The 17,846-nt window shown below is 49.5% G+C and overlaps 3 protein-coding genes across 3 annotated transcripts; 2 read left to right on the forward strand and 1 right to left on the reverse strand.

The window, feature by feature from the left end:
- Positions 1 to 2,772: 2,772 nt before the first annotated feature.
- On the forward strand, positions 2,773 to 3,989 carry SETTUDRAFT_35820 (carbohydrate-binding module family 1 protein; the record flags this gene model as incomplete). Its single annotated transcript, XM_008033060.1, has 4 exons — positions 2,773 to 2,853; positions 2,925 to 3,765; positions 3,821 to 3,872; positions 3,977 to 3,989. The coding sequence occupies 4 exons, from the start codon at positions 2,773 to 2,775 to the stop codon at positions 3,987 to 3,989; spliced, it is 987 nt and encodes a 328-aa protein (XP_008031251.1).
- Positions 3,990 to 5,683: 1,694 nt separating this feature from the next.
- On the reverse strand, positions 5,684 to 8,080 carry SETTUDRAFT_124279 (uncharacterized protein; the record flags this gene model as incomplete). Its single annotated transcript, XM_008033322.1, has 6 exons — positions 5,684 to 6,599; positions 6,654 to 7,299; positions 7,351 to 7,385; positions 7,437 to 7,550; positions 7,646 to 7,683; positions 7,729 to 8,080. 6 exons carry the CDS (start codon positions 8,078 to 8,080, stop codon positions 5,796 to 5,798), a joined length of 1,989 nt encoding a protein of 662 aa, XP_008031513.1. The 3' UTR covers positions 5,684 to 5,795.
- Positions 8,081 to 9,983: 1,903 nt separating this feature from the next.
- SETTUDRAFT_144049 (uncharacterized protein) lies at positions 9,984 to 13,640 on the forward strand (the record flags this gene model as incomplete). Its single annotated transcript, XM_008033323.1, has 4 exons — positions 9,984 to 10,443; positions 10,500 to 10,920; positions 10,973 to 12,438; positions 12,488 to 13,640. 4 exons carry the CDS (start codon positions 9,984 to 9,986, stop codon positions 13,429 to 13,431), a joined length of 3,291 nt encoding a protein of 1,096 aa, XP_008031514.1. The 3' UTR covers positions 13,432 to 13,640.
- Positions 13,641 to 17,846: the final 4,206 nt, after the last annotated feature.

The raw sequence follows: 17,846 nt of genomic DNA on the forward strand, positions 1-17,846 counted from the left end.
CAAACGTACGTTCGGTAAGCGTATCGATGTATCGTACAAGCTCCTTCTCGTGTTGTGGATGGAGGGAGAGGTTGCGCACGCCATAGGCCTCAGTTTCGCCGCGGTGTCGTCTCATCAACGTCATTCGTGCTACACCATGCTTTTTCGCGATTGCTTGATACGAGAATTTATCTCCTGGTTCTCGCGATTCGATTTCTGCAATCGCTTCTTGAATCGGGTCCATATTGGTTGAGTTTTGACGCGTTGAAGTTTTGTTGTTGTGGTGGTGGGGGTGCTCAACTGGCGATGGTGCTCATCTGGTGCACGGGCACTGTAGTCTTAGTATTAGAGCCTAAGCTTTGTAAGAAAATTCTTATAGTCGTAGAAAAATAAAGGAAGGCCTCCTTCTTCTTCTTACTACGCGCTAGCGCCTTAGCTGCAGGTGTTAAAAGTGCTGTTAGTTGATTCCTCGTGGTCGGTTCTCCTAGATAGCGTGCTTTCCTAGCGGTTTCCAGAAAACTCGAAGTTGGTGTCCACGCGTGTTTTGTAAGTAAGTATACTACTGTACTGTATGTAGTACGAAGATACTTCAACACCGTCCTGCAAGTCTGCACGTGGTGCCAAGCGCCTTTTTTTTCAAGTCTGACACTTGATATATCAGTCGCAGTTAGGGGAAAAAAAGCGCGCATGTGTAGTGTACGGAGTGCAGGTATAGATTTATTCCTGATATTGATGTACATAAGTATGCTCTTTTGTATGTATTTGGACTTTAATGATTGTAAAGAGTTAGCGTGGTGGGAGGGACCCGAGAGCTTATACTGCGTTGTCTGCACTATTACACATGTGTGTCCTGTTTTGACTATGTTCTCAAGTGCAAGTCGCGCAAGTGATAGTAAAGATGGGAGACGCATTTTGTGGGTGTGCGCGGATCATAGGACTCGATATGTAGCCCTGGGCCATGCAAGCTGCGTTGGGGGAGGCTGGAAGGTTGAAAGTAGAGCACCCGTGTTGTGTTGATGTGTATGTATGGGTCGGATGCTTCAAGTGCAGAAATGAGAGAAGCTGGGATGACCAACGCTTTCAGGTATACATGGGAAGAATACATAGGATTTCCTAAGAAGTGAGTGTGGGGGTTGCTATAATTCATCATGTCTCGATAACTACGATGCTGTTATCGGCGCGTAGGAAGAAGTGTTGATGTATCAGACGTAGATATAAAGTGCCTTGTGAATTGGATGCGTATAAAACGAAGATAGATATACCCCCAGAATCTTGACTTGTCGTTTTTGACGAGGTGCAGGGAGAGATCCCATGTCCGAACCCTCTTAGAGGGAAGTGGTGAATACTCGATCCCTTGAACAGAGTGCCGCTATACTCGCCTGTTGCGAGCCAAATCTTGCAGAGGAAAAAGAACCAAGTTCCCAAATCTGTAGTGTAAGTCGCTGTTGGTAAAATGTAACATATTTTCTAGGAAGCACATTGAGACTATATACAAGCAGAGAAAAGACGAGTCAGGGTCTTGACATCTGACTCGATAGGTCAAACGGTTACCATTCTTCCGTACGCTACCCTTTTTGTGTGCCCCCATGTTTCAGAAAACCCACCGAAGCCACATCAATTCAGATAGATTGGATATGACCGTGAAATAGACGACCGTTAAGGACCTAGTCCTGGTTATGGAAAGAGTCAACGGGGTTATGCCCAATTCCAAGATAGTGATGCTGTCTAAAACCTCCCGTTCTGCTCCGAACATGAATAGTTTGTTCAAATTGGTAGCCATGACTCTATCCTAAGTCTAAATCAGTCGAATATAGTGACTGAAGAAGTGATGTTGGAAAGGGCTTGCACAGACCAGCACATGACACTAGCCGATATCGGACACGGCGGTTTGGGTAGCGTCCCGACATTGCGACGTCTCCCTACAACCACGGAAAATCAACAGTGCAATAACATCAACTCGACTGCTGCTGGCAACACTGTGCAAAAAACACAGACCGAATGCATTGCAAGCTGAGAAAAACAAGCTTCGCGCCCAGCTCCCGGTCCGGCGAATCCGCCCGATTCGGCACATGGCTTCTCCACTTCATATAAACAAATTGCTTTCGATAACCCCCGACTTAATATGCGACCTGCTAGCTCAGCCAACTATGGGCACATGTGCTCTTTGGTAACAGCATGTGAGTCGCTGCGCAGTATCGCAACGGCTGCAACAGACGAAATTTTCACACTGTTGTCTGCAAATACCCTATCTGGGTCTGAACAGCAACATGAGTGAAGGTTGAGTCAAGATGTCTGAGGTCTCGAAGATTCTGCAACAGGATGTTGATATTCCCCAAGGGTCCAGGGGTTCCGAGCAGACGGGAGCCTGATCCGGTAGCCCTATATGTGATGTGAATTATATACAGACGGCCCACCATGAACGCGAGGCCCTAGGGCACTTGTAGATGTTACGGCTAGGCGTCCACGAGTTTCACACGAGATTCTGCAGCTCGATTAATTTACAGCCTGCGTCATGTCACATGCAGCAGACTGAACCTGGACCGCGGTGACAACAAGCTTTGCTTTAATCTATATCCAGGTCATCCGACCTTGGTATTCGAGGTGCTCAACCTATCGGAATGCCGTGGCAGCAAATGAAGCAATGGGCTAAGAAAATTATGCAGGCGAGCTCGCCTTGGATCTCCTAGCGTATTGAGACCAAGTATAAAGGCAGCGTGGTAGCTGGTGCAGCAGAGTATCGACAGAGCCGCCTTCAGTCTTCGGTATTCAGCCAGCAACCATCAATCCTTCACCATGAAAAATACACTCATCCTAGCTGGTGTATCTGCTTTTGCAACACAGGTTGCCGCGCATGCAACTTTCCAGGATTTCTGGGTCAACGGCGTGGACAAGATATGTAACCCCCCCTGAACATTCGTTCTGCAATGCTGATACACATCTACCAGGCAACATGCGCAAGACTACCGCTCAGCAACAGTCCTGTCACCGACGTGACAAGTAACGACATCCGCTGCAATGCCAACCATGGGCCCGCAGCTGCCAAGTGCAGTGTCCCAGCCGGCGCCACCGTCACGGTAGAAATGCACCAGCAAAACGGCGACCGCTCGTGCGCCACCGAAGCCATCGGTGGCGCCCACTACGGCCCCGTCCTCGTCTACATGTCCAAGGTCGATGATGCCTCTACAGCAGATGGCTCAGCCCCTTTCTTTAAGATCTTCGAGGATACTTGGGCCAAGAATCCTTCTGGATCCAGTGGCTCCGACGACTACTGGGGAACCAAGGACCTCAACAAGAACTGCGGAAAGATGGACGTCAAGATCCCCAAGGACTTGGCAGCAGGAGACTACCTCTTGAGGGCCGAGGCCATTGCGCTGCATGCTGCAAGCAGTGTGGGTGGCGCACAGTTCTACATGACGTGCTTCCAGATCACCGTCACTGGCGATGGTTCCGTGTCGCCAGCCGGAGCGAAATTCCCCGGTGCATACAAGGCTACCGATCCTGGTATTGAGATCAACATCTACACATCGCTCTCTTCCTATACTGCGCCCGGCCCAGCAGTCATCGCTGGCGGCACTGAGGCTGTTGCAGGCTCAGCTGGATCCGCTGTGACTGCTACAGGAGGACCAGCTGCGTCCACGGCTGCCCCGACCCAGGCCTCCACCATGAAAACCTCCGTCGTCGCTAGCTCTGCGGCACCTGCGCCATCAACCGGAGGCGGCTCGGGCGGCTGCTCCGTCGCCAAATTCGGACAATGCGGTGGAAAGGGCTTCACCGGCTGCACGACTTGTAAGTACCCACCACGTGCAATAAAATTGGACAATGCTTACTAAAATAATTCAAGGTGCCTCTGGATCAACCTGCAAGGCTTCAGGTGACTTCTACTCGCAGTGCTTGTGAGTAGGACAAGAGTTCGTGGCCACTTGAATACTTTCAGTGCTTTTCTTGTAAATACTTGTGACCCTGTAGATGTAACTCTACGCTATTTCTATGCATACAGCCATTCGCTCTAGATGGCAGAATCCATGGTATCAATGCAATAGTCCTTTTTCTTTCCCGTCTCTCGCATTTCCTGCACGGCCAAACTTGCTCGATGATGAGATGCTGCATCCATGCCGGTAGAGTCAGCTTCGCAGCCAGTGCATTCATCATGTGCAAGACGCTTTGCTTTATAGCCATTCTAGCTCGGAATACACAATCTAACCGCGCCCCCATCACAACTATATATGCAGGCATCAATCGTCACGTGACACCATCCCTCTACTCCGGAGCCAGCCATACTGCACCCTGTATAACGGGACCAAACTCCGACACCCTGGCATTGCACAGAAACGAGGCTTTATCTTTAGTCGCAAATTCTCCGAACCCATCGGCATTCTTTTCTGACTCGATACACGCATGTAATGCAGTAAGTAGTCTTCGGCATTGGGCGCCTGACCTCTCGGACTTGGGACGTGACCTCCTTGCTGCCTATTCTCCCCAAAAACGCACTGCACGTAGCTGCACGCGGCTCAAAGCTGCATGGCCATGTACTCCGAGAAGGAGGTCTACAAGGAACGGCATGCCCAGTGGCTTTTCCAGCCATCCTCTGTGATTTGCCAGATTGAGCAGTTCTGAGAAAGAGTCATTCGTGCGTGGGTGGTGGCCTTGCGGACAAGGCCAGGTAGATGCTTTCAGCTTTCTTGAATTCCGAAAGGAATGCTGGTGGAGGTTGCTGCGGACACGCAAGGTTATGGTGAATGGTAGGGGGTAGGAAGGAGAAGGAGAAGGAGAAGGCGTAAGAGGGGGGGGGGGAGTGATTGCATATAAAGACATGTTGTGTTCCCTCTATTTTCTGCATCGAAACATTGCAGTAGAAAAGTCAACACGAAAGCAAACACAGCGAGCGCTTGAGATTCAAGATTTCCGTATATTGATTAAATCATCCATCTGTTGGTTTTCCGAATCAGTACGCAGTACATGACAGATCTGTGGGATACAAGAATCGAAATCGGAATCTTGGACATGTCAAATACGAAGGCTATGGCTGCTGTATCCACCGCCGCAACTAGCCCTACCATTACCTCGACCTCACCTTCAGACACGCATTCCATCGCCTCGAGCCTTTCGTCTTCCAAGACCCTCGTGGCCAAGATATGGCGCAAAAACCGTACGTTGTGCTTTTTTCCTCGCCCAGATTTTCCAACTTATGTCTAATGCATCTGAATAGCATCGTCGCCTAGTTCTTCTTCTACTGCTGCAGCTAGAATACAGGCAAAAGCAGCCGAGAAAGAAACCAGAGCCGCGGCTAGGGCGACGTATTTCTCCATGATGTAGGGTCTGAAGGGAGATGGACAATTTGGACTGGAAATATTGAAGCAATGGGTATGAGGGAATTTGGTTGTTTTGTTGCAACGAAGAGGCAGTGTCTTAAATGTGTTTTCTGTGTCGCGGGTTGGAAAGTCAGGCCGCTCGTTACGGAACTTGGGGGTCAGTCTTTTGTTTGAGGTATTTCCAGGTTTCCATCGTAGATTGAGTCTTGAATATAATAAATTCTTTCACAGTAGATATCCAAAACATAGCCTTGGGGTACACTTGTTGCATTGCACATGAGCTTGGCCAGTCACGTGCCGACTTTCACGAGAAGAGACCTGTAGAACTTTTTACATTACGAACAAGCCTCCAAGGTAAAATACAGAAAGTGGGTTTGTACTAGCCAAAACATAATGGGAAACGTATATTACGCTGGAAGCCCCTTTCATACAACCTGTAAACGGTAGATTGAGAATATCGTCAATACCAACCAGGTGGTAGGAGAGCAAAAAAGGCAGTGCTTCAAACTAGTACGTAGCAGTTGACTTCTTCCGCGACGACAAGAAATCATCCTTGCTAGCTCCAGAGCGTGCCAAAGGCGCAGTCTCATCCGATTGTGTTCGCTCGGGCGGGAAGCGCCTGACAAAGCACTCGCCGACGTAATGGCCCTCTTCATGAGCAGCGACCCATTTCCCAATTCCATAGTCTTTGGGTGCGTGTCTGACGCCCCTGCCGCCTCCGCCTACAATCAGGTTTCCAGGCCGGTATTTGGAATCGGCGTGCATGCGTTTGATGGCGCTGCCATGGATGACGGCGTTGGCGGGAATGTCGCGAGTCTCGCCTTTGGGCAAGGGCCAGCGGATGGCTTTCCAGCTGCCGTCTTCTTGCAGGTCCATACGCCGGAAGGGCAGGTACTCCATCATGTTCCACGACATGACGCCCATGCGGCCAGCGCCGTTGTTGAACTGGAGAACGTCGTGGATGCGGCCTTGGGTCGCGGCAACGTGAAGATGCTTGTGGAAGCGCGTATCTGGGAATTCTTGGTGGTGGGCGAGAATATTTTCGTCGTCGGTGTAGCCAGTGATGCCGCTCGATGCGTTTGCGTCGCTATCGACAGGCAAAGGAGAGGCAGGGTCAACTTCAATGGTTGGTACGTTGTCGTAAGGTTTTACGGTGCCATTTACGGCGTCTTCATGGCAGCAGTCCAGAGCTACGAGCTTCTCCTCGTCGAATTCGAGGCCAGCCTTTTGCGCCTCACGCACCATCCAGACAAGGGGTACATGACTAAGCGATACTTCGCCTTCTACGAGAGGCCAGCCTCCACCAATGTCCTGTGTTGCGTCAGTATTGCGAACGTGTGCCATCGAACTAGAGAATGTACTCACGGCGTGACAGCCAGGGAACCAGACTTCTTGGATGTCTTGTTCACCCTCTTCGTCTGCTGAATTGTAGGTTCCATGAACGTCAATTGAACGCATGGAGGGGGTAGCTGAGCGAGGGTTGTCATCCAGGTGGGAGCATCCAACACTCGAACTGCGCACGCCCGAGGTATCATGGGGGTTTCTGTAACGCTCAGGTGGTGCGAGGTTTTGAGAGCGACCTCTGGTATTCTCCTGGGTTTGTTTGTTGTCCTGCTCGTTTTGCTCACTGTGACCATGTACCAGGCCCCTCAGTTTGTCGCCGTGCTTATGGTGGTGCTTGTAGTACAGAGATTTGTCCGGTCTTTCTTGAGAGATCAGATCTTGTCGGAATTTCGCTCGGCGTTCATCTATTGAGACCGCATGTCTGATGACTCGTGCGCTGCTCCTTGCGGTGTAGGGAAATCTGCTGCGTTGCATCCATGCATTCTCAAATGCTGGTACACTGTTGACAGTATCAAACAGACCAAGAAAGCGAATTGGTTTGACCGGACGACTGAACGTCTCTCTGAAAGCGCACATGAACTCGAGGAGCTTGTGCTTCTCGGACTTTTGCCCACGTTCCCTGTTATTTTTTTCGTCTGGTACTCGGCACTGCCATTTTTGAAATGTTCTGGACAGTTCAGTTAGCGTAGAATGTCCATTTTTGGGCGACAACACTTACTTCCACGCGAACTGGCACATCTCTTCGTTACCTGCCTGTGGGATATTAGATCGCTTCGTATTACGCTATAACGGTCAGATTCTTACTGAGAGCAGGCCGACATGATCCAACATCTCAGCAAGGAACCGGGCTGTATAAGCGCCCCGCGAGAAACCAAAGAAGTAAATGTCATCACCAGGGGTGTAATATCTCATCAGGAACTATGTAGACAGATCAGCTGAGCTCTTCATGCTTACTCAGATGCTTGCTTTCAAGGGCCTAATGTGTCCTGCTTGGAAAGGGATTCTTAGCATACCTTGTACCCAGCCATGACATGCATGTCAAAAGATGTTCCTAACGGCGTCAGACGGGACAATGCATTACAACGGTTAAACATACCGATTGCGCTGTCTTTTGCCTTGGCATACCATGATTGGAACCTCTCCCATCGCCCTGTTCGAGTCATGGAGCCATCAGCTTTGGTAATGTACGTGCCAATTCCAGGCTGATAGTAATGGAATTGGTCATCGCCATTACGGTCAAGCATGCGATAGATCTTGAGGATATTGCTATCTGACTCTGTGCCAGAAAACTTGTTGCCTGTGCCGTCAAAGCACAAGACAAATTTTTTGGTGACATGGCCTTGACGAGGCGCTGCCCCATAATCTAAAGGGTCCTCCTTAGGAGTCGACGTGAACGGCTGGGGTAAGGGGTTCAGTGAACCCAGTAGGTCAGTGTTCTTGAAAGCCATGTTGGCTAGGTAAAAGTTTTGGACAAGAGTTTGTTGTCAGAGGGAAGAAGCCAGCCAGATTTTGCAATGCGGGGACAGCAGAGCATCAAGCAGGCAGGAAATATCTACCGACACCAGAAGCAACACGGAGAAGGGGGGCAACATGCGTATGCAAATCTTCTATTTCCCATACTAATAGCTGACGCATTGGCTCCAAGTGTAGATCATCACGACTAACTCAGCATGCACCATGTCACACCCCCCGTCATGCTGGATGTGGCGGACGTTGCTGAGATGGAACATCCGAGGAACCAGTCAGAGGCGGCTCGCGAATATGGCTCGTCACATGCCATGTCGTATGCAGTTTTCAGCAGCGGGCTAGTTATGTCAAATCTCCACCTGGCGCAGAAGTGGCCATGATGCATAAGTGGCTCCCATGTGGCCGGCAACGTTGGGCCAAGCGGACGGTGAGGATACAGCTACGCTGGAGACGGCATTTCGTTTCGAACAAGTCATGGGCTGGATAAAGAGGCGCGACGGTGGTGGTGGTGGTAGCACAGCATTTGGGCCAATGCTTGGCCCGGGCCGGCATTGTGTTCAACAAGAGCATGGTGACGGTAGCGACGTGCGCAGAGGATAAGAAAGGATGGCGTGATGGCGTCTCCTGTGATTGGCGACGAGAGTCATGGAGTGCGGTCAATAGACGTCGATCCGTGATAGGAGTGGGAGGGTCTGGCGGGGATGGCCAGGGCGGCGTTAGTCTTGGTGTTAGTGGTGGTGAAAAAGCACGTCGTCGGTCTTGCTGGTCCGTGCATGCCAAGGACTTTGCTGCGGGTGAGGCCTTGATACCGTACGGCCCGCCGCCCTGATGCTCGCACCCGTCCCCGATCCCTCCCTCGCTCGCCTTTGCACTGGGATCCATCCTTTTTCCTCAAACGTACCCCGCACGTCCTACTTACACCGGCATGCAGCCTGATCAAGCGGCTTTGCCATCCCGGTCGCACACGGCAGCTGAAAGGTGGCGTCTGCTAGTAAGACGCTTGATCTGCAATGCGCCTGTATAGGAGGTCCCAGCCCGAGTTTGGACGCCTGGTCACGTGCCCTCGCCCACTTCATCCACGGAACCAGGGCCTCCATTCCATCTCGTGCTAGCATTACGCCAACGACATGCAATCATTACTCATGCACCACTCCCACTCCTGCTGAGCTCCGCTGGGATACCGATCTGCCTGTTCGTGATACCAACATGCCGCCTGATCGGCGGCATCGTCGCGAGTCGTGCTGAGTCTACCCGTCTTGTGTGCCCCTGTTGGCCGGGCGGGCTCACGGGTTGTCCACTCGTTTCTTTTCTTTACCAGCTTGTGGTCTCACCGCAGATGCGATCGGCGAGCATCATGACCAGCTCCGTCATGCATGCCGTCCATGGCTTGGGATCGTGAGCTGGCCTGACCGTGGCTGGCTGTACAGCCTGTCAAAGTCGACCTGCAAGACTTAGCACTCTTCTGTCAAAGATTAGCGACAGCATGTTAGATCTGCCTATTGCTATAGTCCCCAATGCATACCTGCGCCAATGGCAGCCACCGAGCGGGGGTCTATCGAAGCTTTGGCGATACGAGCGACGCAAAAACACTTCACACCACACCGACGCATGTGTAGCTCCAAAGCGCCCAATGGCCATCTCTGGGAACTGTTCGCCGAGGCTGCATGCTGATCACCGCATCGTGCTTGCTAGCGATCGTCGCCATGTCACTGGCTTGTTGTTGCAAGGACTCGCTGTTGGCGCCCAGAGCACGACGCCTGCCTTTGCTCATTGCTCTTTCGGCGAGCCATCTTGCACTTACTTGGGGCCCTTCCCCCCAGTTGCTACTCTCCTACTTCCTTCCTCTCTTCTCTTCACGCATGGTCATACAACCCACCATTCATCATGCCAAGCCAATTGTCGTCCATACTTGAGAAGATTCGAAGGAAGCCTACACGTGCGAGCGATGGCCGGTCAACAGACGTTGCAAGTGGGGGTGTCAAGAGCAACCAGAGGACTAGCGTCATAAGTGACCTGACAGGCCTTGGTGTGAAGAATGCCAAATTCGCCGTTGAGGCTGTCACGACCTTGGCTTCTGGTGAGCCTCTGGACGACAAAGACCTGCTCCTCGAGCATGGTGTTGAGATGCTCCAGAAGTTACCATTAAACAGTGGCCTCAGCGCAAAGGTTTCCGATGGCTTCATCAGCATGCTTTGGAACGACTTGCCACATCCCTCGCCCACACAAGCCGGGCCCTCGGCGCGATACCGAGAACACGATGGTTCTGGGAACAATCCTCACATGCCAGATATGGGCAAAGCGGGGACTCCATACGCGCGCAATGTGCCACCTCTGAAACCTAAAGGTAGGCCATTCTGAAGGACGAGACATGGGCGAATTGCGACTAACGACGGATCACAGGACCAAACCTGCCTGATGTTGAGGATGTGTACGAGGCACTCTTGAAGCGCAGTGGTCCTTTCCGAGAGCATCCGTCTGGCCTCAACCGCCTTTTTTTCTCTTTTGCGACTATTGTCATCCATGAATGTTTCCAAACCTCAAGAACAGACCCATGGATCAACGAGACTTCCAGCTATGTTGATCTTAGCACTCTCTACGGCAACACTGGAAATGAACAGAAGCGCGTGAGAACATACACCAACGGTTTGATATACCCGGACTCGATTGCTTCAGAGCGCATCATGATGATGCCTCCTGGCGTCGTGGCTGTTCTCTTGTTGTTTTCGAGGAACCACAACACTGTCGCAGAATCGCTGTTGACGGTAAATGAAGAGGGCAAGTACAAGCCATGGGATAGCCTCGATGAGGAAGGCAAGAGATGGTAAGCTTTTCCGTGGCAATTGGTGTGTATCATGTCTAATTGAAGCATACAGGCAAGACGAGGATATCTTCCAAATCGCGCGCAACATCAATGTCGGGTTCTTTGCATCAGTCGTACTTCGAGATTATGTTGCCGCGATTCTCAACACCCCGCGAGCCAACTCTGAGTGGTCTCTGGACCTCGGCAAGGAGATTAGGCAGGGCTCTGGACGTGTTGAGCGCGGAACCGGCAGTCACGTTTCTGTCGAATTTGCCGTCTTATACCACTGGCACGCAGCCCTTAGTGCAGCGGACGATAAGTGGATGGAAGACATCATCCGATCCGTCATACCTGACCTACGGCACATTGATGACGTCACTATCGAAATGTTCCACAAGGTCATGAAAGTCTATGGTCATGATCTTATGAAGAAAAAGCCCAGCGAATGGACCTTTGGTGGTCTTGAGCGAGGGCCTGACGGCAGATTCAAGAACGCTGAACTGTCTGAACTGATCAAGGACTGTATTGAAGAGCCCGCCCATGCATTTGGTGCGCACGGCACGCCGGCGAGTCTCAAGGTCGTTGACCTGATGGGCCAGCTGCAGGCGCGCGAGATGTTCAATGTTTGCACGCTCAACGAATTCCGTCGCTATCTTAATTTGAAGCCGTACGAGACATTCGAGGACTGGTGCTCCGACAAAGAGACTGCTCGCGCTGCAGAGCTTCTCTACGGTCACATGGAGAACATGGAACTGTACCCTGGTCTAATGGCGGAATGCACAAAGCCAGCCATGCCAGGAAGTGGCGTTTGCCCCGGCCAAACCACTGGCAGAGGCATCTTAGATGATGCCGTCGCTTTGGTCCGCGGTGATCGCTTCTTGAGTTACGACTTCAACAGCAACACTCTGACAAATTGGGGTGCAGCTCTTCTATCCGAGACCACCCCCGGTGCCTACGGCGGCGTTCTTCCCAGACTGCTATTCCAAGGGCTTCCAGGCGGCTTCAAGGGTACATCAAGCTATGCTCTGTTGCCATTCTACACACCCAAGGCTGCTCGAGGTATTCTAGAAGGTAATGGTGTACTTGACAAGTACGACACCTCTCGTCCTCCAAGCGGCTATGATATCGTCAGTGTTCAGACCCAAGAAGGCTGTAAGAAGGTCTTTGAAGATCGCGAAGCTTTTGTCGTGATGTATCAAGCTGCAATTCGCAACTGCACTGATGGACACGACTTCATGATTGGATGGGACGAGCAAAAGAAGCACGACGAGCGTTCCAACATCCTGCACAAGATCTTCTTCGAGGAGGGATTTGAGAAGAACGTTAGCGATTTCTTCACCACAAACGTGCGGAATCTGATCAAGAAGAACTCGCTCAAAGGCGCCAAAGGTCGGATGGCCATCGACATTGTCCGCGATGTGACCAACATCACACCCATCATGTGGCTTGCGGAGCGTTTTGCACTCCCACTCAAGACGCCAGAACAGCCACGGGGCTTAATGTCTATCCATGAAGCTTTCCTAGCCTTCCTTGTGCTCTGTGAGTCAACCCTATACCTGAACCTTTTCAATTTACTGACATCCTTCAGTCATGTACCAGTCTTTCAACATTATGCCCCATAATGAATGGAAACTCCGCGCCGGCGCCATGGAAGCCGCAGCGCCTCTTCGCAAAATCTTCGAGACCCATCTCAAAACGCAAACAGGACGTCTGGAAGGAATTGTTGACTGGATGGCCAAGGGCTCCGCCTTCGAAGTAGGTCCTCAGGCTGATCGTCTCTACCACGGTTTGGCCGACACTAAGCTCCCTATTGGTGATCTTGTTGGCGACTGCATTGGCATGGGCGCGCCTGTGGCTGGAAACTTGACACAGCAGGCTTCGTTGCTCATCGATTTGTTCCTGCAGCCCGAGTACGAGCAATATAAGAAGAGGATCGTGGAACTCTCACACATGGACCCCAAAGACTCGGATCGCGAGCTTCAGGGCTTCGTATACGAGGGTATGCGCCACGTTGGTGTGGTACCAGGACTTCCTCGCATCGCAACACGCGACGTGACAGTCCAGGATGGCGTCCGTGGTCCTGTCACCATCAAGAAGGGCCACACAGTGCTCATCGCCACATCCAAAGCCGCCATGGACCCCGTCGCCTTCCCCAACCCGGAAATCCTCAATCCCCACCGCTCATTCAAGGACTACACTCTGCTCGGTCACGGGCTCCACTTTTGCTTTGGCGCGCGCCTCGTCGGTCCGTCTCTGGCAGCCACTCTGCGCGAGGTCTTCAAGCTCCCCAACATACGCCGTGCACCTGGCAAGCAAGGCCGGTTCATCACAACAGAGCACAAACTTGCGGGTATCACCATGCGTCATTACCTTGATGGATCGAGCAAAGAGAGCCCTATCCCGACTTCTCTGCGCCTGCACTACGACACTGAAGACACTCGTGTGAATGGTCTGAATGGACATCTCACCAACGGCCATGCTAATGCCGGAGGCAACAACCCGTATGGAAACGCCTACACCATTGCTCCTTGATCGGATTACGAGTAACGGCATGCGTCGGAATCAGAGCCATTCATCTCAACGTATCGTTTGCGCTTTCTGCAGGAGATCTGCAGTCTTTTTGCTGAACCAGGGCAGTGTGGAGTCAGTGTGCACACTTATAATATACCAGAAGCACAAAAAAACCAGTAAAAAAAATAATGGTCTCAACGATGGAAGAGGAAATGGAATACGGCCTTGATAATTAATTTTTTTCTTGCCTTTGAAGATACCACATGAAACAATATTTGGAGAAAAGTAAATTCAAATATCCCTGCTCGATCCTACAGTGATAATTTCCATATTCTCCGGTCTATCTGCACTTAATACAGCTGATATCATTATATGAAGCCAGAGTCCAACCGGTGGCGCTCGAGGAGGGCGAATGTCGTGTGGAAGTAACGTTATCTCTTCTAGAAGTGGAAGCGGGCTAGCAAAGCAAAGCAAAGCAAAGCAAAGCAAGCAACGCACCGGAACTAACAAAGTGAGCAAAAAAGCAAATTAAATCCAATACAACACGAGATACGGTCCCATTGTTTTTTCAAGATGGGCACCGGTGGTGTCCAGTCAATCCCCGCCCCACATACTTGATTTCTTCTTTCCCTCCCTCCCTTTACCTCTTTTTTGTCCGCTCATACTGCAGCAAGACCCCCCTCTTTGTAACACAATCTACATACAATATTCCTTCCACACAAAAACGCGTAAAGAAATATATATCACATATCCACTCCCCTCCTCCCCTAACTCTTTCTATCAAAGGGAGACAACTTGAAGCTCATTCCGCTTTTGAACAGACATTTCAAGTCATGAGCTTCGACTGCCATCATGCCCCCATGCGAGGCTTACACGAGCCGAATCTCGTGTTATGAAAAATGGCGTTGAATGGAATTAATCAATTAATGCTCCCCTGACTCACTGAGGATCCAACACATGGTGTTCCTCTTAAGCGTACATGATGCAGACTTGCAATCTATACATGAAACTTGAATATAGTGTAGTTCTCAATAACATCCTGTCTTAATTTAGACTAAATTTAAGAAATAAAGTATAGAATAAGTTTATTCAAGCCCACTTTTATAGTTTTATAGATCTTTAAAAATGGTATGTGATGAATGGACTAAATGAAAAATTGTATGTAGTAAAAAAAGACACACTAGTTATATGAATAACAATGTAGTATATAAGGGTGAGGTTTGACACGGCTTTATCTAAACATCTCTGCGACAAGGCTAGAGACATTCACGGGTATAGGAAGACAACCAAGTGTGTAGAGATTGAGAGATTGATTGAAGGATAACTAACTAGCCATATAACTAGTCGAATCTTAGGTACATGCGGATATGGTCGTGGTTTGGGGGGTGGGGAAACCTGACGAGGTGGCTAATGAGTCGGTGTGGCTCTGACTCCACTATTGTCGCCCTTTCACACGCTATACAACTCTCCATCTGATCGTGATAGCGGGTGTAGAACTGGAGGATCTCGCTCTACTAATTAAATTTGCAGGAACGGTTGCCACTGCGCCTCCATCTAGAGTCCGTATATCGTTGCGATTGAGGGTGATGCGGCTCCTTCCAACCCACGCTTGGATCTCGATTGAATCAGTGGGAGGCGGATTGTAGCCATCGACCAAGGTAATACCAAGGAAAACAGTGCCGTCTGCCCTATTCCATACTGTTGCTGCAACCTCCGCACCAGGAGACTGAGCATTGTGTGTAAGAGGATCACCCACAGCTGGAAGGGCAATATCAAAGGAATTCCACCCAGAATTGCCAAAAGGCAAACAGCCAAAGCCGGTGCGACAGATTTTTTGGCGAGGCAGAATGTTGGGGGAGCCGTCTGCTTGTAGGGGTCTTGCTGTAACAACAGCAAGGCACAAACAAAGAATCGAGAGATATTTTGAAAATAGATGAAGCATGATGAAATTCAACTGATGTTCCAAAAGAAGCAAGATGCGAAAGTGTGAGTAAGAGTGCAATTGTAGACAATGTTTTGAAGCAGAAACTTGGGAAATATTTATACGTAGGGCTTTCGAAAAAAAAAATGCTACATAAATCCTCATCTCGGATCTGAGCGGGATTCGGTCTCGATCTTTAATTTTCTTTTCCCCCTACTTTGATAGAATGAAGAAAAGTCTAAAGTTAATTGTTCTTGCTGGTACGCTCTGGGAGATGAAAGTCTTACTGTGTCTGACGAGAGAATCTGACCTTAGATGGGGTACCTTGGCTAGTTCCCAGCCTAGTACAGTAAAGTAACAACCTATCGATACGCAAAAGGTCGTCTGGGCAGCTAATAACAGATTAGCCCTCGGTAGTATTTGGTGATATGAACTCAGCATAGAGGTTTTCGTTTGTCAGAATATAACGCCCCCTCCTCTCTGTCCAGAATCTAGCAATATTTTAGACAGCTTATAAGACGGCAGCGAAATGTACACGATTTCTGGTTGCATCTACGCTCTTGATTAATTTATTCTTAAATGAACTGAACATCTCTCTCTCTCTCTACACATTGGAACAAATTCCAGCTAGAACAAAAAAACTCTCTCTACTTACCTGTAACTAAGGTTCAAAAGAAAAAAAAGTAAGACTTTAGCATATTCAAACCCCCCATTATACTCTCCAACTAACACAATACTAAACAATAGTGAAACCAATGCTACATCCATTGCTGCTTTTCGTCTCAGCAGCAACCGCAGCCAAAACATGTTACCTTCCGTTTTACAGATGCTTTGGCCAGCTCTCGTACGACGTCTTCACCAGCTCAGCGACAGAAATCTGTCATTCGTTCGGGGGAAAGTTTGATCATATCGAATATAAAACAATTTGGTGTAGAGACGTACCCAGTTGGGTACCTGAAAAGTCGGTATACACTGTAGCAGGGGTGGAATGCTCGATGAAAACCTGCTCAATTGGCTGAGGCAGCAGCAGCAGCAGCAGTTGGCCTGCGCTCTCATGGATTGTATACATAGAATCTGTATATAAAAAAAGGCTGCTGCAACGCTCTGAAGCCCGAGAAACAGCTGCTACATACGTACCAGCCGCGCCTTCAAACTTTGCCACGTGTACAAGAAGGGGGAATCAGTGTTTGAGAGGTAGTTTACGTAGGCGTCTAGTAAACAAAGAATTAAACCAAACTATCCCACTGTTTATACCACAGAGTGATGTAACAAAAGCACAGTAATTAAAAGTGTGTCCATCATCTATCCGTACATACCAGGACACATGATGCAACAGGACACCCACGCGCTCTCTTCTCCATAGACAACAAAGCAGCGTACAAGACAACAAGCACCCGTATCAAGCCACTGCACTCACCCGTACCACAAATCCCCAGCCATGCTACATGTGTAGTGCCCATACATACATACATGGTATTTCCATTTTCCGAGACGATATATATCGACACACAGTGTGAGATGTCCTATACATATATACATACATACATACATACACACAATATCAACAACCCATAAAGCCAAAACCCACCTTATCCAACACAACACAATACAATGCCCATGCAGGCAAGCGATGCTACCTACAACGGCGAATGTGCTGGAGGAGCTAGCTATCGCAAAGGCGTGTACCTACCTCAGCTGTATGTGTGTGTGTGTGTGTGTGTGAGAGAGAGAGAGAGAGAGAGAGAGAGAAAGAGACAAGAGCTACGAATCAATATAAAGTGCTGTAAGTAGGACTGTATATGATTAGACTTTAGAAAAACAGAATTCACGATAAGGAATAGTATGATTGTAGATATATATATGGAGAAGTTTTAATCATTAATTACAAAGTATTAGTTTAACGTGGTAGTAGAAACAGAGTATATAAAAGAAATAGATTAATATATATATATATATATATAACGTCAAAGTATAGCGAGTGGCCGAGAATAGCGAGTGACCGAAAATGCCAAGCCCCCATCAACCTCACCACCGTTGCGCAACCATTACAGCGCAACAACAATAGTAAATTAAAATTAGAAAAGGCTAATCTATTTAGAATTAACCTCTTTATCTTGCTTGCAGGTGCGCGAGTTGTGTCCAGTCTCACCGCAGCGTCTACAGCGCCTTTGCGACGGTTCGCCTACTTCAGCGCTCTCTCCCTTCTTTGCCTTCTTCCCACTACCACGCGCCCTAGACTCCTTTAGAGTTGCCAGTTTCTCTCCTTCTTCAATCGTTAGGGTCTCTCCTTTCTATAGCTGCTTTCTTTTGTGTGATCTCCTTCGCGTGGCGGCTTCATTCGCTGCTTCAAGCTCAGAGACCTGTTTCTTGACTAACACCAACTCATGCGCAATAGTAGTCGCACCTTTAACTAGGTTTTCAACAGCACCTAGCATACTTGTTGGTGAACTATCTAGGTGTATTTGAATCCTCTGCTTCACTAGCGTTAATTGCAGCCCTATTTCTAGGGTGTTGC

This window comes from Exserohilum turcica, assembly GCF_000359705.1.
Source record: "Exserohilum turcica Et28A unplaced genomic scaffold SETTUscaffold_9, whole genome shotgun sequence".
NCBI lineage: Eukaryota > Fungi > Ascomycota > Dothideomycetes > Pleosporales > Pleosporaceae > Exserohilum > Exserohilum turcicum.